This window comes from Camponotus vicinus, unplaced genomic scaffold (assembly GCF_025532165.1).
Source record: "Camponotus vicinus isolate PSW18456_S1 unplaced genomic scaffold, iyCamVici1.0 SCAF_3, whole genome shotgun sequence".
NCBI classification, from domain to species: domain Eukaryota; kingdom Metazoa; phylum Arthropoda; class Insecta; order Hymenoptera; family Formicidae; genus Camponotus; species Camponotus vicinus.
Genome location: NW_028141967.1, coordinates 24,652,710 through 24,676,141, shown reverse-complemented (window position 1 = coordinate 24,676,141; position 23,432 = coordinate 24,652,710). Strand labels below are relative to the sequence as shown.

The 23,432-nt window shown below is 32.2% G+C and overlaps 3 protein-coding genes, 1 long non-coding RNA gene and 1 pseudogene across 8 annotated transcripts; 1 reads left to right on the top strand and 4 right to left on the bottom strand.

Annotated features, from left to right (window-relative positions):
* Window positions 1–3,048: 3,048 nt before the first annotated feature.
* Window positions 3,049–11,951, bottom strand: LOC145967912 (xibalbin-1). 2 transcript variants are annotated; one of them, XM_083093001.1, is made up of 3 exons: window positions 11,695–11,951; window positions 5,759–5,840; window positions 3,049–5,188 (listed from the first exon to the last, which is right to left on the bottom strand). In XM_083093001.1, exons 1-3 carry the CDS (start codon window positions 11,777–11,779, stop codon window positions 5,026–5,028), a joined length of 330 nt encoding a protein of 109 aa, XP_082949127.1. In that variant the 5' UTR covers window positions 11,780–11,951; the 3' UTR covers window positions 3,049–5,025. The 2 variants fall into 2 exon arrangements, with proteins under 2 accessions (XP_082949127.1, XP_082949128.1); XM_083093002.1 differs by having other exon boundaries at window positions 3,049–5,161; window positions 11,695–11,950.
* A 2,247-nt stretch (window positions 11,952–14,198) lies between these two features.
* Window positions 14,199–16,609, bottom strand: LOC145967917 (uncharacterized). Its single transcript, XR_014437607.1, has 3 exons — window positions 16,164–16,609; window positions 15,251–15,499; window positions 14,199–14,653 (listed from the first exon to the last, which is right to left on the bottom strand). It is a non-coding gene; the product is annotated as an uncharacterized LOC145967917 (long non-coding RNA).
* A 91-nt stretch (window positions 16,610–16,700) lies between these two features.
* On the bottom strand, window positions 16,701–23,411 carry Nf-ya (nuclear factor Y-box A). Of its 4 annotated transcripts, XM_083092993.1 has the most exons (8): window positions 22,636–23,244; window positions 22,188–22,491; window positions 21,970–22,106; window positions 21,597–21,776; window positions 21,293–21,384; window positions 21,024–21,168; window positions 20,821–20,934; window positions 16,701–17,406 (listed from the first exon to the last, which is right to left on the bottom strand). In XM_083092993.1, exons 2-7 carry the CDS (start codon window positions 22,477–22,479, stop codon window positions 20,863–20,865), a joined length of 918 nt encoding a protein of 305 aa, XP_082949119.1. In that variant the 5' UTR covers window positions 22,480–22,491; window positions 22,636–23,244; the 3' UTR covers window positions 16,701–17,406; window positions 20,821–20,862. The 4 variants fall into 4 exon arrangements, with proteins under 4 accessions (XP_082949119.1, XP_082949118.1, XP_082949117.1 ...); XM_083092992.1 differs by lacking the exons at window positions 16,701–17,406; window positions 22,636–23,244 and adding an exon at window positions 23,260–23,411 and having other exon boundaries at window positions 20,659–20,934; XM_083092991.1 differs by lacking the exon at window positions 16,701–17,406 and having other exon boundaries at window positions 20,659–20,934.
* LOC145967906 (uncharacterized) lies at window positions 17,104–18,562 on the top strand. Its single transcript, XM_083092995.1, has 4 exons — window positions 17,104–17,450; window positions 17,534–17,660; window positions 17,840–18,020; window positions 18,118–18,562. Exons 1-4 carry the CDS (start codon window positions 17,223–17,225, stop codon window positions 18,299–18,301), a joined length of 720 nt encoding a protein of 239 aa, XP_082949121.1. The 5' UTR covers window positions 17,104–17,222; the 3' UTR covers window positions 18,302–18,562.
* On the bottom strand, window positions 18,441–20,059 carry LOC145967908 (hsp90 co-chaperone Cdc37 pseudogene; annotated as a pseudogene).
* Window positions 23,412–23,432: the final 21 nt, after the last annotated feature.

The window sequence follows — 23,432 nt, the reverse complement described above, 5'->3', positions numbered from 1 at the left end:
AATTAGTCGAATAAATTAAATAAATTAAATAAATTAATGCGTTTAATTCGATTAATATTGCAAGCGCATAAAATTATAACGGGACATAATTAATCGCAAGATCCACTGGCCTGTCATTCTCTTTCGGTTACTTTATCTCCCCTCGCGATCCCGTCTGCTTCTTCCTCACCTTAAAGATAGAAGCCAAAAAGTACAGGCTCGCTTCGCGAGCGATTCGAGTTCGTTGAACCATCTCGTGCAAAACGTGATCCACAGAGATTATGGTTCCTTCCCGATCGTGTCGTCGAACTCTCCAACAGAGTGATATTACGTCCTTTCGTAGTCCAGTCATGCCTCCTCTCCTTTCACTCGACATTATTTCGTAATCGGAGATACTCTTTTTAGCTCAAAGCGTTTATCTCGAATTTTTATAGTATTCTTCCGAATGAATCGTCGTTTTGATAAAAGCGATTATTCGCAGGATATTAAACAAAATGTTATTTTGCGATGTGATTGAACAAAAGTTGGAGTAAAAAAAGATTTTTTTGAAAGTTGGAATTTTAAATATCGCGTACGATGCTTCTCTTAGTATCTTATAAATAGGGAAGTGAAAATTATGCGTTAAAGAGCTTTAAGATATTAAACATTTTACTTTATACATTTTGTAACACATGCCACGGTCTCGAAAGATAAATTGACCTACGTGTGCGTGATAGAACGAAGCAAACATGCCCCGTTAGATATAAGAGTTTATCGACGCTGTCATTGCATCACTGACATACATACGGATCATCTTTCTCATTACTGTTCATTACTGAAATTATTTATAATTTAGTAGCCGCCCTCGTTGACGAATCTCATCTTAAAATGTTTTTGTTCGATCGCTACAAATGTGCGTAAATTAATGTTAACTTTTTTTAATTTGATCAACAGTATTAATAACGTATAAATATAAAATTATTAAATATAAAGTACAATATTAATAACGTGTAAATATAAAGTGCAAAGTTTCTTACTTGAAAATTAAAATATGTAGAGCAGATATTAATATCTACGTCTGCTTTACTCTTTCGTTCTCATAGTATTGCATATCTTATGTTGTTATCAAGCGTATCATATGTATGATAATATATGGTAAAAATATGATATTCATTTTTATTTAAAAAAATATACTGAGAAAGATGATAAATAGACTTAATAAGTGAAGCAAAGTAATAATAACTTACCTAAAAGATATATATAATATTACAATTAGATGTGTAATTTTGATGCTCAATTGATTTATATGTAATCACTTATTATTAAATAACTATTAAATCTCGCAAAAGGCGTGAGAAGAAGAATAGATTTTCTCTTTCGAAACACAGATATTACACTACTATTTGCTTTTTGAATAAGCATTCTACATCGATGGAATAAAATTCGTTTTATCAATTCAATTTTGTGCGCATATTTCTAGAAAATATGTATTTTGATATTTCTGAAGAAACGCGATTGAACGACGAGTTAATAAATACTGAACAAAATATTCTAAGAGTGTACGTGTCCAGAACACCCGTTGCATTAAACGGAAAGATTATTTACGACACAGAGTCGACTCGGACCGAGGACATGGGTCATCGAGGTTCCGCGAGGGTTAACTCGTTTAACCTTTTCTCCTTTCCTTCCCGCACAAGAAATCGGGATCGAGATCGACGTGGCTTTACAGATGTGTGTACGATTAGCAAGACCTATCGACTGTCGTTCATCATTCCTGTCAGTCGGTTTTTCTGTTTTTCCAGCAATATCGGATGTATTCGAAGATCAAATGCAACATGCGAAACGAAATGGATAGTAAGAGATACCAAATCAATTAATTTGTGAGATTTTGCAAAAGTAGGATTCAAGTTTAAAAGAAAATATTTTACTTTCTATTTTATTTTTCTAAAATTAAATTATTTTTAATTGTATTCATTTTTGTAACATTAAATTATATAAAAATTTTGATTTTTGTTCGTTAATGTGAAAATTGCTTATGCATGTAAAAAAATACGACGTGAAATAAATATAAAAATAAAAGTTAAATTCCATTACGTAAGAACGGATATTATCATATCTATTACAATTTTTCCAAATAAGATCGATATTAAAAATCATAAAGCTATTACACTACCCATTAATTTGCATTTTTATTGAAACTGAGGAAAGTAGGAAATTTCCATTGTACACCCACGATGTAACTCTAGGCATCGCGCGCATTATTCTCTATGGAACTATAGATGTTAGAGGCTAAAGTAGGAAATAATGTCATTTATTTCAATGCTGTATCAATAATTCTGTGTCTTTGTAAGCTATTAATATATCTTACGAACGCAATTAACTTCAGAGAACATATGGAATCCTTGTTCTTCATTTGTACAGAATTACTTTTAATCTAATTTAGAATTTCTCTAACATTTAAACACAATTAAAAATATGCAAGAAAATCTGATAAACGCGCTCAGAGAACTAATATATATTTTTAAAAAATTAATGACAAATAAGAATAATGAAGTAAGATATCAGTTATTAACGTTGGATTTGTAACTAATCGCAAATGATTTCATACCAAGGCTTATTATTCTCCAATTAAATTTAAATTGCGGTAGGAACATGTTACATGCATGTAATTTGCCGGGTAATCCTTCACTGTAAGAAAATCATGTGAGCTAAATCATACGTCACGATCCAGTTACTTGACCTGCAGGTCTAGCATGACGTTACCTCAACGACCTAGTAAAGAAAAGATCATCGTGACTTAGAAGACTTCCAGTTGGTTTAACAGGTGAAAAAAAAGCGCCTTCCAGTTATATTTTTTTATATGTTCCTTTTCCTTTTACACATTTGTTTACTTCGAGGCCGTGTTAAATACTTTTTAACGCGTTGATTGCTTTGCTCTTGTAATTAAATCGGGATATTAATAAGATGCTAATTTGTCTACTTACCAGGTTGGAATGAGTTGTACTTATTCTGAGAAGGTTTGAAATGAAAATAAATGGGAAATTAAATCATTATTGGTATTGGATCGCATAAAACAAGAGAGAATACTCATTATACATACATAATATATATTATATTTCCATGAAATATATATATGTATATATATATATATATATCGGTATACGTGTACATCCACCTTCAGATACAATGCATAACATTTATTATTGTAGTATTTATACTTTATAATTCGTATGCATATACATATATAAGTAGATAATGTGTTTAAAGTTCAAGAGATGGTACAGAGAAAATGTAAATTGCATGTCGTCTGTGTATCTACATGTCAAAATATGCTTTTAAATAAATCGCCGTCATTTTAGACACATATACATACTAATTATCTCTCTGCCGAGACGACTATACAATGATTTCACGTCCTTTTGATCGTCTCGATTTCCGCACTTGACCGGAAGAAATCCCTCTCCCGTTACACTGAATCTTAATTATCCTATCGATTATTCGCAATCATTCTTGATGGAATAACGGTTAAGGAACACCGACGATCTGATTGGCGAAAGTGGCCGGAGAGATATCTCCAATCAGAGGGCAGTAATTTCTCGTAATTTATAATTCTCTTTGCTAACGTTTTTCCCGAATTTTTCATCCCATCCAGAAAGATTGCAAAGTTCCGTAGATATGAGAGAATCTTGTTTGATTCGCCATGAAGAATTACACTTCTATCTAATGTCGAGATTTTTCGTAGATTTTTCATAGATTTTATTATTCATAACGGGAGAGTCGAATTATATAGATTCTCTGTAGATAAACTCTTGAAGGTCCGAAAGTATCGTCGAAAAGGAGCAGCGGAATCGAGCCTAATTACGTTTGACAATTTTACATAAATATATTAAAACATAAATATATGTTAGTTTGAACGTATTTTTTCCAGTGATTTATTTATAGTTAAATTAAAAATTAAATTTTTTAAATTTAATTTGTAGGGAAGCATATGTGACAAAAACTTTCCTTTTCAATTAAAAATCTTTTAAAGAAGAAATATTATCGTCGTTACAAAGTAAACGCAATTTTATACATATATTTATACATATAATATTTTCTAAACTTATCCAAAATTGAATAAATATTCGTGAAATTAATTATATTTCGACTTATTAATTATTTCTTATTTTGCTAGCAGCAGGAAACGATAGCGATTGAAATTATAGATACATTTTCATGACTGTATTCTTTATGCGTCGCATTCGGAAAATCCGATCGGATCCGAAAGAACGTTTAATGTTTAATCCTTTGATGTTCGTTATTTTTTGCTCCGATTTGACGATGTCTTTCGTTGATGAAACGATGAAAAATCCAAGCAGGGATTTAGGAAAGAGTATTTTTAATGAAATAAATAGTGAATACGATAAAAAGAAATATAACGATCAGAGTAAAACGTTATTTAATATAATAATTCTCACGAGAATCGCGATCTTCGATAAGGATCGATTGCATTATAATTGGCTATCAATTAATTATATTATCGATATTATAATTGGATTAGTTACGATCTAGAAGGAGAAAATCGTTAAGGATAATTAAATGATTAGCGCAGTTCTCAGATATCGAATATCGCGAGAGAGGTAGACTTGAGGGAGACTTGAGATATCGTGGAAAAACATGCAGAGGTTTTTCGAGAGTACCGTGTTCCAAATTAATCGTATTATCGCGACGAAAAAGGATCCAAAGGACATGAACAAAAACGGTATCAAGCGTATCATCGAGGCCTTCATTTTAATCGAGAATATAAATTGACAAGCAATGTTGAAGACGTTGGAGAATTATTCCCATAGGATATATATATATATCGGGTGGGAGGTTAAATTGTACGGAAGGAACGTCCGAGTGTGCTCGAGGAGGAGGATATTGTTGTCGGGATAATCTCCCGCGTAATAAAAAGAGAAGAAAGAAAAGAAAAGGGAGAAAAAGGAAACGGGAAACGCGGAACGCGCGTAGGAAGACTCAGAATGGCGGGAGGGGAAAAGGGGGGCAGTGGGGAGGGGGGGGGAGGAAGAGAGAAAAGGAGGTAGCTTAGCCCCACTTCTGGAAGAGACCCATCCGTTGACACTGGCAATTGGAGCCCCAGAGATTGCAGCGGCAGCTGGAGCTGTAGCAGCAGTCCTTCGGCCGGTGATCGCAGTTGCCCCCGCGTCTTATGCAAGCCCGCCTAAACAAGTATATCAACGAGGTACGTCTACTCGAGATTAGGGGAATCGAGAGAATGCCTTTTCGAGACATCGAGACATCGAGACATCGAGACATCGGGAAAGAAGGGGGGACCGGGAAATCGTAATGTCAGTTCTCGCGGCACGTTGCACGTATTTTTACGCATACATACGCACATGTGCACATGCGCGTGCGTAACATCTATTACGCGAATGCCGAAAAGATTTCTCTAGGGACCGCACGAATAGGAAAACCCCTTTCTCGAGTTTCCGTATTTTTTCTTTTGCGCATCCCTTTATAATTCTTGACAGAATTATCTCGTCCAAATTTAGAATATCGTAAGCTATTCATACATGCACTCTATTTTTTACATATACGCGTAAAGATGGATTCTTTCTCTCTATCAGTGATAAATTACTTGACGAGATTTTACGAGAAAAGAAGTTTAACATCCGTAGAAAGCATGCAATTTCCGCAACAGTCAACTGGAGAGAAAAACTATGAGAAACGGGATAGGGCTACGAGAAAAATCTCAATGAAGAGGATTGTGAAGAGGAAGAGATGAAACCGAGATTGACAAGTAAGATAATTTACTCACTTTTGTGCCGCTCGCATCAGATTCTCCAAAGCATTGTCTGTATAATCCGAGGAGTCGCCACCTTGGAAATCGCCTACGTCTTCTGCAAAAGTAAAGCAAACGATCCTTTTTATAATACGATCTGCATATATATTTTATTATATATATTTCTGATCGGTCGTGTCGATTAATTAAAAACGAAAGAAAATATTTTTTTACTTGGAATATATGTATACGCCATGAACATGAATTTTCACAAATTATCGAATAATAAAAGTATGTCAAAAATTCTTTTTATGGATGCAAAATAAAATTCACATCGCGTACCGTCAATTTCACGCAAGCGTAGATACAAAGAATACGAATAAGCTTACAAATCTGGGCTTAAAGGGCACATCTTCGTTACGGAAATAGGATAAAAATGGAAGAACATCCTAGAATATGCATTCTATAACAATGTCAACAATGAAGATGTCGCATACTCGATCTCGCTTACGTTTCTTTGACTAGATACGTGATTGTTGGAGCAATTTTGCCTTCACCTTTTAACAAAAATAAACTTGCCTTATCGGAAATAGTCAGTATCTAGAATATTATGAAAACTGCAAACGAATCGCTTTACGAACCGAAACGAGTGGAAAATATCAAACAACCATGTATATCTCGCAGATTCAACAAAGAATATCTTCGCTATATAAATTTATCTTGGAAAATATTTTACTTTAGTAAACATATTTATTTTTCTAAAATATTGAGAGTTATTTAGTTGCAAAAAAAATACATTTTGTACTCTCTCATGTGTACTCTTTACATTTTCTGAAATTAAATTGTCTTTTATATTTTCTAAAATTCACAAAGGCTGAAAATATTTTTGTTATAAAAGACAATTGTAAGACGCATGATAATCAAAAGAATCATATTTAATATTTTTCAACATTCTACTTTTATTGCTGTGCGACTTTGTTTCATGGTGTAATCCCGCCTGAAAGAATATGTTTATAAGATTATTGATAAATCTTATTATGTCTGGAATTTCTACGAAAGGATCCTTTTTGTCAAGAGGTGAAAGAAAATGTGGCAAATAAAATAAAATATAATCCTTTTAAGAGATTTTATGTTTCCTTTTTTCTTCACCCCTCGGTTTGAGAGGAAATTGATATAATATCAAATTACTTATTCATTACAAACTCGTCGTTTTTTATTCCTCCAAAGAAAATTGAAAATTTACGTAAGTGATAAATAATAAGATTAAAAAAAGAAATGAAAAAATGAAAGCAAGTTAAAATACGTAAACCTAAATTATATAAAAAATTATTTTCGCCAAAAAAAATATAATTTTATACATATTATATATTTCTATATATTATTCTCAATTTATGAATTTCAGCTTGGCTTGTGCGATATTAGCCTTCTTTTTATTAAATTCTTGCAATTCTTGCTATATTTCATACTGTGCAAATGCCTCAGATATTTTTCGCCTTTGGATATTTTATGAAATTTTACTCGTGGTTTAGCAGAGTGGAAATGTAGCGAAACGATTAAATTATGACCGTATTATCGGATCGTACGGTCGTCACGTGACAATAGAAGAAAGATGAAAGATCGGAAATGTATAAAAAAATGATAAGCGATCGGCTGTGAGCTTATTAATTGTGGTAAGATAATCTTGATGAGAGTGGCTTTATTGAATCATGCGACGATCCGTTATCGTCCTTTTTCCATTTTATTTCTCTCTTTCTCTCTCTTTCTCTCTTTTCCCTACTTTTTTTTAAAGAGTCTTTCTCCTTCATCGACGCTCCCATTGCTGCAGGATTAAGATATTAATCCAAGGACCACTTTTTCTCGTTTCTTTTTCGGTGCTTTCCATTTCTCTCCGTTGCTTTACATTTCTTTTACGCAAACACTCCAGGGATGTCGCTAATATTTCAATATTTCTACCGTGTACTATGACAAAAAATCACTCACATTATTCGCGCTTGTAGTCGACAAAAGGTCATCTTTTTAACAACTTTTAACAAGGGAGAACGTCACGTAAATACACGAATACTGTTTTCGCAACAGTGACTGATTTTGTAAATAGTGTAATATTGATCTTTTTTTATTAAAAAATTGCATTTTTTTAAAGTTTATATTTGTAATATATATTTCTTTTACCATTTTAGAGAGAGATAGAGAATCATGCTTTAAGAATGAAAAAATGTCTAAGTTTATAGAATTTTGAGTTATGAAAAAAATACCGTCATCGTCACTCATATTAAATTATGCAGGATTAAAGTTAATATACAAAAACTCATTATAAAAATTTGTCACGAATTTTACAAAGATTCTTGCTGTCGTTTTCTACAAACATGTCTTTCTACTAGAACACATTTTGCTCGTATTTCTTGGCATTACTATTGTTACTATCCAAAGTCATATATTACTTTGTGGGTTTGCAAGATAATAAAATGTGACGAAACGACAGTAGAATAAATTCCATTTTATCGTTCGCAAAGAAAGATCGTATCTTTATCGTCCGGCAGGAAAAGCACATAACTTATATTTGCGTTGTGATACAGGGTAATCCAATTGTTACGTCATTTCTCGGGGAACTCGTGACTTGTTAACTTCAGTACATAAAATACACAAAACTCTAGAGACACTTGAAATACTATCATAATGTTTGATCTTACAATTAGTATATTATTGCCGAATTAACAATAGGAAATATTAAAGTACATCTAATACAAATTATCCGGAAATATCTAATACAAAAATTGATGTAACAAATGAAGAAACGGAGAAATTTTCCGGTTACGAGATATCGAGAAATCGATAAACAATTGCCGCATCTTCAGACGGGAAGCCCCGAAAAGCAATCAAACTGGTTGTAATTAAATCACTGAGACTGATGTCCTGCCGTAAACAGATTACGGTTTCATTAACACTGACAGTTCTTACTCAATCATCATGATTTTCCACAATGTAAATGATTCATTTTGCTGATTAAAGATAGAGTGATAAGAATAGCGTATTTCATAAATAAAGTAAATATTTATTCATTGACGTAATCAAATTGTGCTATTTAAATTCTCCGATATACATAAATATCCAATACTTATCTTTTTCAGATATATAATATTTACGCGAAATGTAACAATTAAAGTGAACGATAAAGCAAAGAAAAATATAATCGACAAATTTTTCCTCAGTCGTATTAAAAAATTAAAAAGTTTTGCCTAATATAAAGATATTTCAATTTCTAATAGAAAAAGTGAAAATTATTAATATTATAAATCAGTAAAAGATCAAGAGAAGATGCAAGCAAAGTTTGAATGTAAGTGTAAATTCACGAGAACTATTTCAATAAAAACAGATAAGTTTATATATCTACTTTGTCAGCTTACTTTGCTCTTTAAACATTAAACTGAGTTAATAGTCATCTAAAAGTTTATATTAAGATAGTTATTACAAATTTATATATCTATACTCGCATTCATTAATTTCTCTTCTTGTCGTTTTCTCTCATTTCATTTTATAAAATAAATTCTTTAAGCAAGATAATCTTGATATTAAATATCAAAATTAAATTTATTCACTTTGTCTTTAATTTCCGTATTACGTAAAATGCAGACGATAATCACAACTAAAAGAAATATTGCAGATTGCATATTGTAGATTGATGCTTTTAAGTTGAAGCTAAACATGATGGTTTTAACGCGTTTCCGTTTCCGATTCGATTCGTCCGATCATGCATAGACTTGCGTCACTTGAACTATATATGATCCTGTTAAATTGATCCGTCTGTTCTGTGCGGAGTTTTTCTATTAAAAAAAGTCGCGTTTACTATCTAGTTTTTGATGAAATATTTTTACGTGACTTTTAATAAGTTTAACAAATTTTCGTTGGTCGTATTAGCGTTTCTAGCCGCGCTTGGCCACATTCGCGTTACTCAATTCATAACGTTAATCATCATTTATAAATTATACTCTGATAAAACTTTTAGCGGATTATACTTTTAGCGGATTAGATTTTTAGATTGTGAAAAAAGGAACAAGTAACAAGGTTAAACGAATCTTGGGATATTGTAACGCGAACGTGCTAAATATTAAAGTTTGCAAGTTTTAATAATTCGCAAAGTGTCTAGTTGATTAATTCCGAAATGTTAAATAAATTAGAATACCAAGAAGTTTTCAATGCGGGCGCAATTTCTAAGAAACTTGTATATTCTCCAAGAACTTATCGGTAACACTCTTTCATCGATGTAATTTAGGGAAGAATTAATTCCGAAGGAGAGACAAACAAGATCACTCCTATCAAGACGTATTGAATGAGATTTTAAAGCAATCTCGGCACTAACAGAAGGAATATATTTGTTTCGATGAAACTTTTCTATAAAATGACGCATTTTAATTAGAAAACTTCACTCGAATAAGGGATTCCTTCACGTTATACTCCAATGTCAAGAAACTTTAATTTAAGGATAATTTGCATTGTAGAGAGATGTTTATGAAAAAGTTTCGTAAAAGTCTTTATAAACAATATGTAATCGAAAATAAATATAATTAAGACAAAAGCTCCATATTCGAACAATTGTAAAGAAAATTTTAACTTGATTACTTTTCATGTGTTTTCAGTATATTTATTTAAAAGAGTTATATAAACACACACACATAAAATAAATTGTTTCAAAAGAATTATTTTCATCTAAAAAAAATAAAACGCACTGTAAAAATTTGTTTAGTCTCAGTGTATTTGTTTACTTCCAAGCTATATAAGACATTATTTTTATTATTTTTTGTACAATATAGACGATGCTAACAATATTTACAAATAATAAAAAAAGTTTCTCTTAAAAATATATTTCACATCAAAGAAAACATGTTGGTTGTCCACACTTAACGTGGGAGTAAAAAATCCAAAAGTAAATACAAAAATATTTATATAAAGATAAAATTCAAAAATTTTTTTCCACCAGTTAGTTACATCAAAGTTGGTAAATAAAAAATTAAACCAGCCAATTTTCAACATTTTCATTTTACGCTGTAATAATATATTTTTACTATTTTTTTACATTCTTTACAGTGAATATGGAAATGCAAATAAATAACCGCGCAATTTTTTATCGGGAACTTGTTAACTACTATTTAAAAAAAAGAGATTTATAAATTACAATTGTATAAAGGGATAAGTAGTGTAACTGAAAAGGAGATAATTTTCCATGGAAAAATAAATTAAAAATCATATATCGTTAAATGACTACTAATATATAAATGTAAAAGTATAATATTTTATTTAATAAAATAATTTAAATGGTTGAGAAAGGTACACAAATTTATTTATTCAATAGGAAAAGATATATAAATTTATTTATTCAATAGGGAAAGAATTATATCTCAAAAAATAGTCATTACTGAGATAATTTCGCGATAATATATGATATATTAAATTAATTAGAAATCAAATTACAAGGATATATATGATCAATATTCCACTTTTTTCGATATCAATTTCCTCGAAATAAATATTAATAAAATTTAATTAAATTATTAATAAATTATTAATAAAATATTAATAAAATTTTGCATGAAAAAAACCTTATTTTCGACATTTCTAATTTATTTTTCCATGAGAAATTATCTTCCTTTTTTAGCTGTACTAAATCTCTCGCCCTCTATAAGCTCCTTTTAAGTACTTATTCTAGTTATATAATATGCAACGTACATAAAATACATTATGCACCATATTATCCATAATTTCTTATCTGTATAATTCACGTAGAAATTATAATTCGAGCGTATCTAGACAACGCAAACCTCTAAAAAACAGTTGTAAAAATATTTGAAAGAAATGTTTTAAATTTTTGCGACATTTGTCGGTGCATTCTCCAGATTTCAGTTTCCTGAATTTCTACGCTGTCTTCGGAGCGTTTTGTTCACGCGGGATCAACGCGCGATTAAGAGAGAATCATAACTCACCACCGTCGTCGAAGTAAGGACTGGCGAAGCCTCTGTCGGCCAGGACGACCAACAGAAGGGACAACCACAATAACCAGGATCTCATTGCTTCGCGCTGCGGTCGCTCGGGTCACGGTTCGCGCTCACGAAAATCCGTGAAAAAGGGAAAGAGATGTAAGACAAAGTCCCGACGTTCCCGGTCGTCTTCTCCGTTTCGGATAGGAATCTCACCCTCGGCTGATCGGCACCGGGTACTGGGGTGCGAGTGAGGGTTCCACCACGATTGTGATGCTTATATAGACACAGAGGGAGGCGTGGCGATGCGCCCCCACGAGAAGTGGAGCTCGAGCAGACGCGCGCCAAGTTCTCCACCACGCGTGCTCTAGTATGCGACGTCTGATCGTGCAGTGCAGGAGCATCCCCTCGAATCGGGGGATGAAATCGTTTTCGGCTATCGTTCACCACCACGCAACTCTCGACAGACTCATATTCCTGAAGAGGAGCAACTGGTTGCGAAGCAACTAGTACTTAGGCTCTCTCTCTCCCTCTTTATCTATTTGCGCTTTTTTGTCTCTGTTCCGACCTCGAAAACTATCTTTGAAACTATCTGATTATCTGAGACTCTTTACAAAGAGTCCAAACATATGGCAGTTTCAAAGCGAGATACACAAATTTTGCGTATAAAGATGTCCCAAAAAATTGAGACGCAATTACATATCATAAAAGGGAGAAGCAGCGCGAGACATTCATTATATTTGATGCTCAATTAGATAGCTCAATAAGTTGTGTTATATCGATGTTATGTATTATGTATCAATGATATAAATGTTAATTACATGAATCAGATTCAATTCTATGTTTGTAGGAAATTGTATTCTACTTCCAAAGTTCTACTCTGTTTTATATTTCTCTTAGTTTCTCTAAAGTGACTTTTATCGAAATTAAAAATACAGCGTAAACTTTTACTAATGTTAATGAATCGAGAATTGGTATACAGCTAATAGTACAGAAGAATAGTTTCTCTTCTTAAAAGAAAGTTACATATGATATATTTTCAAATGATATAAAACATGAACTCTTTTCTTACAATTTGAATTTCTAATAATTTCTGAATTTCTGAATTTAAAGTTTGTAGAAAAACTGATTATAAAATACTTACATAAAATACTTACATTGAGATTTTGATCCTTTTAGTGATAAAAAATCAAAGATGGATCAATATACGTTTTCGTCTTCCCGACAAAAAGGATATTAATTTAATTTGCTCAGTATTTTGAGTCACAATCTCGCAAATCGTTGTAATTTGTTAATTCAATTCGTTGCTGAATATGCGGAATTAATAAAATTTGTTTACTATACACTTTAACCGTTCTCGTTTGCTTGAGACTTCGACGGAGATGATTGCGCAAATCAGTCAGCATTGTTATGCACACAATCCGAATTAAATATGTCCACTTGAGATCGAGATTTATAGGGAGCGCAAAGAAAACTTGTACATTTAAAGAGATATATCCCATAGGAATCATCTTGAAATTCAAAATTACATTTTTCGTATTTTTAACATGTTCCATTTCTACATTAATTTAAAATCAAATCGTATTATCACGAATCCTATAATAGAGAATAAACTTTGATGGATTTCGTTACGAGCAATGAATTCCTTTAACATTTTCCGTAATCTTTTTAAATATCATTATATGCATAATTCTAGAAGATTAAAATTCTGTTAAAATATATAAAATATATTTATTTTAAATAAAGTTTTTTTCAGTGCGATATTGTTTAGCGATGATAATATGCCTCGATATCTTTTGATATTATATAATATATTAATTATATAATATGTTATATTATATTACACATTAATTTTATAATAATATTTGCGTTCAATTAATCAACGTGCGGGGATAAGCCAAAATAACTTATATACATACGCGCGTATTAAGTTTAATTGTTTTTATACACGTGCTGGAAATTTCACGTTGCGGTCTTTAAATGCAAAATAATGGAAATAATGATCTCTCGTTAGCGGCAAGTGTGTTATCGTGAGTGTCTCGTTATATTCGACATTGTTTGGCTAAAATGCACAATTTAGTTTATTCACGCACAGTTCCGTGCGTGTCGTTGCAGCTGTAACAGACGTGAATGGTTGAGGCAAGCTCGAGAGCTGCAGCGCGCGACAATCCTTCCGTGAAAGCTTCAAGTAAAACTCTGCGATATCGCGTTGCACGGTGGTTGAAAGCATAATGAACTACGCAGACATTCGAATTTGTATTTGCGAGCAGTTGTTGCGAATTTACGGGATAATATGCTGAAGCATGAGTGATGCGAAGAAATTACAGGCAAGCGGAGAAATTAATTTGAAAATTATTATAAAGTGTCAATATAATATTCATAAATAATATTAAAATAGGAAAAGTTTACATACATACGTCGAGAGAATATTACACATGTATCATAAATTTTTTTTTATTTATGTAAAAAATTAAATATTTAATTTAATCAATTACGAAATTTAAGTATAAAATATGTAAATTATTACACGCGGCTTCTCTTGAACATTTTCTTTTGGAAAAGCTAACTTTGGAGTATTTCAAATTTCCACTTTTATCTTATATCTTTTCTAAGAATAAATAGCAGGATATTCTTTCCTAGAGATACGCAACAGCGATGTAATTTAAAAACTTGCTGTTGAATATTCGCCTTTGATACTAAGTTTCTGAATTGCATTTGGAAAGTTCGGAGCACACGAGAGTTATACAGAAGCTTGTCGTTTAAACGCACGGGAAATATAATGAAATGACCGCTTCGGACAATATCCATTATTCAGAACCTGGCTTTGATCATTTAGCCATAAAACCCTTTGCGGTGACTGTGAACTTCCGACGTTTACTTAAAAGCAATACGCAATTCCGGTTTATCACCAGAGCGCAGACTTAGGAGTCAACAGTTAATCGAGCATCAAGACAAACATCTTGTTCTAGTAAAGAATAAATATTCCTAATATTATTTATAACGTTAGATAAATTTCAATAAGCGCTTACGTCATTAATACAAAGTAAAGAAGAAATAGAAAAAATTAAATTACATAAAATATAAAATTCGACTTAGATGTAAATTGATTGTACGTAAGAGCTGTAGTAATCGCCTCTGCTCTATATATGTATAACAGGTATTTTAACATGTCCTAAATTAATTTACATTTACGAGTAAATAGACAATGAAAAAATATATTGGGCTATATTTAGCTTTCAATTGTACTTTGCGCCTACGCGTATTATGTGTCTCTTTCGATTTTTCGCTCGAGGTTGAGTTTCTCGCAAAATTAAAGTCAGACTTCATGTCGCAATCTCATTAATGAAAGCCCGACTGTTATAATGGAGACAAAGTTTCGCGAAAAAGCGAGTCGAAGGTAGATGTACAATTTAACGGATGGATAGAATGACGCCTTTCGACAGGCAGGGTTTCCCACCGTGGGTGGCGTAGAGAAATCGAAAATAATCGAGATGAAAGTTACAAATTGTGTCGGTTTGTAGGTGTTTCGTAAAAAGAGGATCCTTCGATGTGGCATACTTACAAGAGTATGAGATGTCCTTCCATCACGTTCGGATTATCGGATATAAATTACATTTATATCTTGTGTAATATCCATGATTTTCTTTTTTGTCTTGCAATCGCATTACAAAGTTACCATAAATTTCATGTTTGTTGATATCCCATAAAGTCGGCTGATCCTATATACACATTGTATTTTCTGACGAAAAGTAGCTTGATCTCCTCCATTGGGAATTTGCGCATTTATTATACTTCGAGTTATCGACTTTTTCTATATATAAAATGAGATTTATTTAACTCTATTAGCGACTGTTGAATAATACTAAGATTATAATCAGTATGAATGTGTATAAGATAATTTTCTAATTATAAGCATTCGAATTTTACATAAAATGTGTCGTAAAAATATCTCTGTATTTAAAAAAAAATTCTATATTTCAGAAATAAATATTTAAAAAAAGGTCGAAGGTAATCATGAATTTTTATCGTAAAAAATATATCGTTATCGTAGCGGAAAATTATTAAACAATATTTTTCTTTTCGTCTATGTTATTCATATATGTTGTATAAAAAAATTCAATATTATATATTACATTTATTAATACCATTGTAGGAAATAGAAAACCCAGGAAAAGGTCTAGTATTCATTAAAATTATAAAATCGAAAAAAGTAATAAAATACAAGTAACGTTTCATTAATTTTTGCTATAATAACGATATCATGATTTCATTGCTTCTCATCATTTTCTTGGGCGAGATAGATCGAATATAAGAAACAAGCGTAATACTGATTTATGAATAATATCCGGCTATGAAGAAAAAAAACGAAATATCATAAATGAGATCTAGATCTCAGAAATTTTTTTTCGATAACGATCTAGGATATCCTCGAGAACAGGCAAAAAACATGAAAAGGTGCATATCAAGGAGGGTACCTATAATTAGGAAATCCGATGTCGTGTCCTAATTGGCGTTTATGATACGCGAGGGTGCCATGTGTCAGTCGGTATTATACATCCCTTCTATAATGTGTTACCAGAGATCTTGGAGAGACTTCGTTAAACGGGTGACGTAGGCGGAGTCTAAACCTTATGTATCACGATTAGTGCTTACAATTAGTAGCACAGTCGGCTTTTCGGCGAAAGAAAACAATCACAGATTAAGGATCATTAATTGATAATGATTATAACGGCGTTACTGTATTAATACGATCGTTTGATGCATGATACAGCGTTGCTAATAAATTCTTTTAAAGTCTAATTTCCATATTTAAGAGTCAATAATAAATACAATAAATAATAAATACACACTCGAAATCATAATCTATATTTCCGCAAAAATGATAAATTTAACTCTTGTAAAAATAATAGTATCTTTAATAGTAATCTTTTTAATTTTAACTGTACATACAATAGTTTAAGACGCCATTTGAAGAAACTTATATATCACAAATTTTGCAACATTTCTGTTTATCAAAGTATGCGTTTAATCTAAAATCAATATCAGACTATACATTGAAGATTGAGATTGGAATTTAATTAAAATTCCAAATCTTTCTTCTCTAAATTGGTCAAACTTCAATCTTTAATCTAAATATATAATCTAATATCGATTTTGAAAGTTTTTGAGTTTCAAACATACTTTTGCTTTCGGTTTAATAATATTTCGAGTTTCGACTCGAGATAAATAATTTTTAACTTTTGAAGCTTCAAGACAGAGAAAAAACACAAGTATCTTAATATTTATTACAAAGGATTTGAATCTTGGAATTTATTGTAAAGCAAAAAATATCTATTTGATTATATTTTTTTTTCATGCGGACCTCTTCACCTTCTCGCGTAAAAAAAGAAAAAAAACCGAGACTGTCATAAATAAAAACATATATGTATCGCGTCATGAAGGATACCGCGTTGTCAATATTTTCAAATAAATTGTGATGTTTGTCTGTTAAAATTCTCCGAGAAAAATAAGTTGTTCGAATTAACTCGCTGGAAATGATCGTGGAAATTGAAGAGGATTCGCGAGATTTTACGACGGTCTACAAGAAAGATTATCTGGGAGAGAAAGGTGAAAGGCCAATTGGATACAGACCGTTACCCAAGTATCGATCACCTTTGAACATCTTGAACGGTCCATACAAGCAGTATCTGAATACACGACTGGAAAATCGATCATTGCCTGAAAACGAACGAAGCGAGGATCCATTAGACACTTTAAATAGAGTGAGTATAAAAAAATTATATATATATAAAAGATTATGTAGCTGCGTATATTTTCGTGTAATTGTCCATTGTCAAAAATATAGATACGCGACAAGTTTCCCCACCTAAGAAACGTCTTACCAGAACTCGTACCGAATGAAAACGTGATAGAACGCGAGAAGAAAAAATCAACAAAGACTATGTATCAATTGGATTACTCGAGAGATTTTGGTATAAAGATTCGTTAATTATAATTTCATCATCACACTAATTACTTATTTATAATTTTGTGTCTCGGCCACTTAAAATATTACAAATTAAATTTATACTTCTTAGTTTTTTAATTTCGCGTTTGATCTTTAAATACGATATTGCAACGTTATTAAAATGAATAATTGCATCATGATTAGATCATGCTCGTATAGACGTAACGTTACCGCAAGATTGGGTTATAGCAGAGACAATTCAAAGACAAGCATATAGAAATCCATGGATACTCGCATCGCGAGACTTGATAAGACCGCCAAAAATTGTCAAACCGCGCAACAATTTGGATCCTAATCTCAAAGAAAGAGAAATTCTTCGTGTAACGTACGTAAAACACCCATAGAACCGTTTATATTAATTCGAGACACGAGATTTCATTATATATTTAAAATTCTGAAATATATTACTCTTTTTTCTGTAGAACCGGTAATTCCGAGTATTCTAATACAATCGGAATAACAGGGGAAAGGATTAAGCTAGAAAGTCCCTTAAATATGAAAGAATATATTGCGTTGCAAAAATCATTAACGGATCCTGAAATCACTGAATCGGAGTGTTCCTTGATATTGAAACAAAATTTAAGTCTCCCGTCGAAAATATTCTAAGCTACTTTTTTAAAAATTATAGTTTTATAATTAACATAAATATTATACGTAAGGTGTGTATGTATATATGCAAGATGTGTCAAGATCATAATTACTATAAATCATAGTATAATTAGAAAACAGAATTCATATTCGCATGTATATATATATAACTTTACTTGTAACTTTCAAATAAACAACTACTTACTTACTAAATTACTTTCAACTACAACTGTACAAACTTTTCACACTTATATCAATATACATGTCATAACATACAGATATATTACAGAATTTATACTTTATTTTTATGCAATTATTTACATATAAATCCACTTTACGAATTGTCGATAAATGTAGACAGCTATTTTATATAATAGATTTGTCCATTGAATATTTTTTCATAAATGAAATTTCAAAATATCGAAATTATCAGCAAACATATTATAATCTTTGTCAATTTTTTGAATAGAATTAATTAGTGATTATTTGATCCTCTTTTGACCGAATTATCATTTGCGCATTTATAATGTACATAATGTATTATTTCTAATGGCTGGATATATATTTTTCAAGACTATAATAATTGATAAACACAGAGAAACAATGTGAAAAACAATAAAAAAAAATTGAATCATATATTTTACAGTAAAGTTAACGTAGCTTCTTCTTTTCCTTGGCTTTTGCATTGGGAACTTATAAACTGCTATCGATGCAACATTTCATCAATTGGATCAAGTCCACTAGGACTTAGACGAGCCTTTTTTCCTTTCCTCCTCACCCTTTTGAACCACATCAGCTACGTTTTCTACGTTGCTCTCTTGCATATTCTGTCCTTAAATGCCCTGAGTTTACATTGCTTAGATAATTTCAATCCATTTCTAAATTAATGCATCAGACGACTAAATAATTTGCTGTATTCTCGCGAACTAAATGTGGATGGTCTTGTAGGAATTTCTTACTGTCATCACATTTTTTCAGCATGTTAATTTCTTTTAATTTTTTCTCATTCTCTTTAACAAATTGCTTCATTCGTTTTTCCTCGGATGAACTAGCATGCTTCCTAGGAGGCTTTATATTTATCACAGTTTTAGTCAATCTCTCTTTCTCTTTCATTTCCTCTCTTTAATTTTTTCCTCCTCAAGATATTAAAAAATTTTTTTAACGTAGTTAAATCAGCTGTATCTTTCTATTCACTTTCTAATGTAGCTAATTTTTTTATATCCTTTAATGTCTGCAATGTTTCTGCTTTCTTTGTTCTTCCTACTCTTTCTTACGTTCTTCCATTCTCTCAATTCGTTCTTGATAACGCCATCTGAATAAGGATAGGGTGTCGATGTTTGGATGTATATCATCTTCATCATCTGAAATTTCGATATTTTTCCTACCATTGTAGTGTCTGAATATATCAGTTGTCGAATGGTTCTTCATATTGCTTCAGTTGCACAAGTTTACTGATTTTCACGGAGTATCAATAATGATATATAGACGCAATCAAAGAAAATGTAATTAAATATTGTATATTTGCAATAGAGACTTATATCTAAACTCACGGCACTATACTTATATTTCTTATATCTTTCAATAAAAATTCCTAACTTAATTAGTACTTTAATCTAATCTGAACATACACAATATAGCACATAATATATACAATTTGATTCAATCTCTCTTTAACTTTACAATATTGCTAACTATATCTAAATCTTATTAAACTTGACAAAATATATTTTATGGTTGAAAGAGAAGATCTCTGTCCACATGCGATCATATATACATTTGTAAAATTTATATTTTTTCGAATTAAGAATATATATATATATATATATATATATATATATATATATATATAATATACATATATAAAATATACATATATATAATATACATATATATAATATACATATACATATACATATATATATATATATATAATTTGAAGCATTTGCAATTTTTAGTAAAATAATATGCGTGATTTTTTGCTAAGTTGTCTTTTACTAAGTTGTTTTTTACTAAATTGTCACGAATGCTTCTTTTTAACTACTATATACTTATTATAAAAATATAAATAGTACAAGAGATATATTGTAGTGTACACTTATGTGGATGTAAATATCTCGGGACAAACAATGTATACATTTTACAGAAAAAGGCAGATAGAACTTTTTCAAAATCAATTTAAAAATTTTAACAGAAATGTTGCGCAAGAGATAATTATTGTTTTGTAATTTAGCACACTTAAAATTAACTGAGAAGCATTTAATCAAATTTTTAATCATCTATTTTTTTTTTAAACTTAAGCTTAACTTAAGTTTAGCAAAATTTTTAATCATTAATTATGAACCAAATTTGATATAATAACAGAAAAAAAGAAGAAATATATCTGTATGGAACTTTATATACAATTTCATGATATCTACAATTATGTAAAAATCATGGCTTTTTGAAAAAATTACACTTGTATTATACATTGCACCTAGAGATGAAAATATTTACAAAATGCAAATGTAATGTCCAATATAATCGACACATAATCTAACCTGTTATGCTTATTTTTCTTTTGATCCAATTTATTTTATTATCTATATCAAATGATTGTTTGAAGTAACAATGTCGTCATCAGAGATCATGTCTTGCAGAGGAATATTTGGTTTCTGCAACAAATAATTAGAAACGACAAATGTAACTTGCATCGCTATGAAATCGCAAACGTTACTGATTAAAATAGTAAGCGTTATCTTACTTCAAGTACAATTGTGGATGCCATATTGTCTGTGTCATGATATTGTACACCTACATTTGCGGCTGCTATTGCTACAGTATGAACGCTATCGGTGCTGGTTGAGGTTGTGATGTGCTGAGTAATCGTGGAGTTTACATTTCCTCTACTGGAACCATTACACTCTTATATGCGTAAAATTACCAAAATGAATCACACTGAACTTCTTTATTTATTTTTTTTTTTTACAATAGAAAATTTACATTAGGAAAACAATACAAAGTAACACTTACTTCCGCTTTTTCACTTGACCAGAATGGAAACGGCCGCCTTCGCCACGAATTCTGTTCATCGCATGTCGATGACGAGATTCGTGGAGATATTTCTGAAAAATTCAATTTTATGTCATTTTCATCTTTATTTAAGAATTTTACAATTCAATTATTGTGCAAATTTATAACAAATCATATCTAATCTAATATGATATAGATACATTGAATGGAAATTTTTTCCTTACAAAACTAATATTCAAACATATATGTATAAATTTTATTTACATATTAAAGAAATATTTTGGAAAAATTCGAGAATACATACCGGCCTTTCCTTAGGTATCTTTCCTTCAGCTTCTAATTTAGCACGCGCTTGACGACGCTTCAATATCCGTCTGTATTGTTTCGCATTCACATACAGTGGCTCTTCTTCAAGAAGTTCTGCATGAGGCAATGCTACTCTTTGAAACGTTTGTGTTTGTCCATTATTGCTTGGTTGTACCATCTAGTTTCGCAAATTATATATCATTAATTAATTATTGCGACGTGAAAACATTAATTTCTTTAATTAAGAAAAATATGTATATAATAATCAGAATACAGATATTTATATGTATAGTTAGCATTGCTCTATAATCATTACTATTGTCAAATATATACACAAAGATTAAACAAAAAGCTTTTTCAGTGGAAATTACCATAACAACATTTCCGGTTTGTGACATCGTTGATGTAGGACTACCCAAAGGTTGTACTGGAGCAGTGGTAGCTGCAGTAGTTGTAGCTTGTGACGTTGTACCAGCAATTTGCATGAGATTGCCATTGAGATTTATTACTGAAAGTCAAAAATATGTTTAAAAAAAGAATTGTCTATATAAAAACACAACACGGAGAGAGTAGATATATTTACGTATACCTGTAGGTTGTGGTTGTTGAACTTGACCTTCCAATTGTACTGGTTGATAAATATAAGTCTGTCCATCGGGAGTTTGAATAATCTGTGGTGTCTGTGGCTGTTGAATAACTATTTGCTGACCCGTATTAGTCAGACTAGAGACGGGAACTACTTGAATCTGTCCGTTAGGTGCTGCTACTTGTATAGCCTGTGGAAGCATCATAGTCTGTCCACCTTGGCCCATCTGAACGACTTGTACAGTTCCCCCAGCACCGCCAACAACAACTGCTTGTCCTTCGCTGAGTTGCTCCATGGTAAATTCTCACTGTAGTAATACAAATAAATCATTATTTCTGTGAAATGTAGTGCTAAGCAAAAAGATACAATCATATCCTATACATAATTGTATCTTTTTACGCTACATGCAACACGATTTTGTCATGATATGTATATGCATGTATACACATACCGGTGATATCGTATCGCCATATCGAAATCGTGTTATCGAAATCGTTCCGTTAACAATGCAGGAAACTCGTGGAATAATTGAGGCTCAACGCGACTCGTGGGACCCGCGAAACTCGACGGTGAAGAGTCAGCGCGAGCCGCCGACTCGACCGTCGCGTTTCGCGGGGTCCACGTGCGATCGCGCGTGGGATACGGCCGATATCGAGGCCGTATCTCGCGAGCGAACGAGCCGACCGTATCGAGCATCGGCGACGCGTGAAAGCGAAGAACGCAACAGCAGCGGGGGTCCCACACGTGCGCTCGGCGACGTATGCATTTCCAGCCGTACCCTCCTCCCCTCGCGGAGAGGCGCGACGTGGCTCGATCGCTTGATGAGGTGTCGATCAGGGGAAGACGACGGATCGCGCCACCGCCATCGGATGCGACGTGAGCATCCGCGCGCGGAAAGGAACACGCTATCGCCTCGACAAACATGGCCGTGCGTGGTGACGACTTTTTCGGCGTCGGGAACGCGGGAGCTGGCTCTCGGGCCAAGGACGCGGACGCGACCGCGAAATCAGGGTTAATCACGGACGTGGGCGCGCGGCCGCGTATCGGGCTGATGTTTGATAATTTGTGAACTTACATTGGATATTTTCGTGGGCACTTTCCCAATGATTGGTCGAGGAATTGAGGACCAATGGTCGGCGATAGCACGTTCCGCGGCTCTTGTGTATTGGTGGCAACCTGACGAACTGCTACTCGAATAGCAGGCCGACGCCGAGACCGGTCGATGCCCCTCTGCGTCTCTGCGCGATC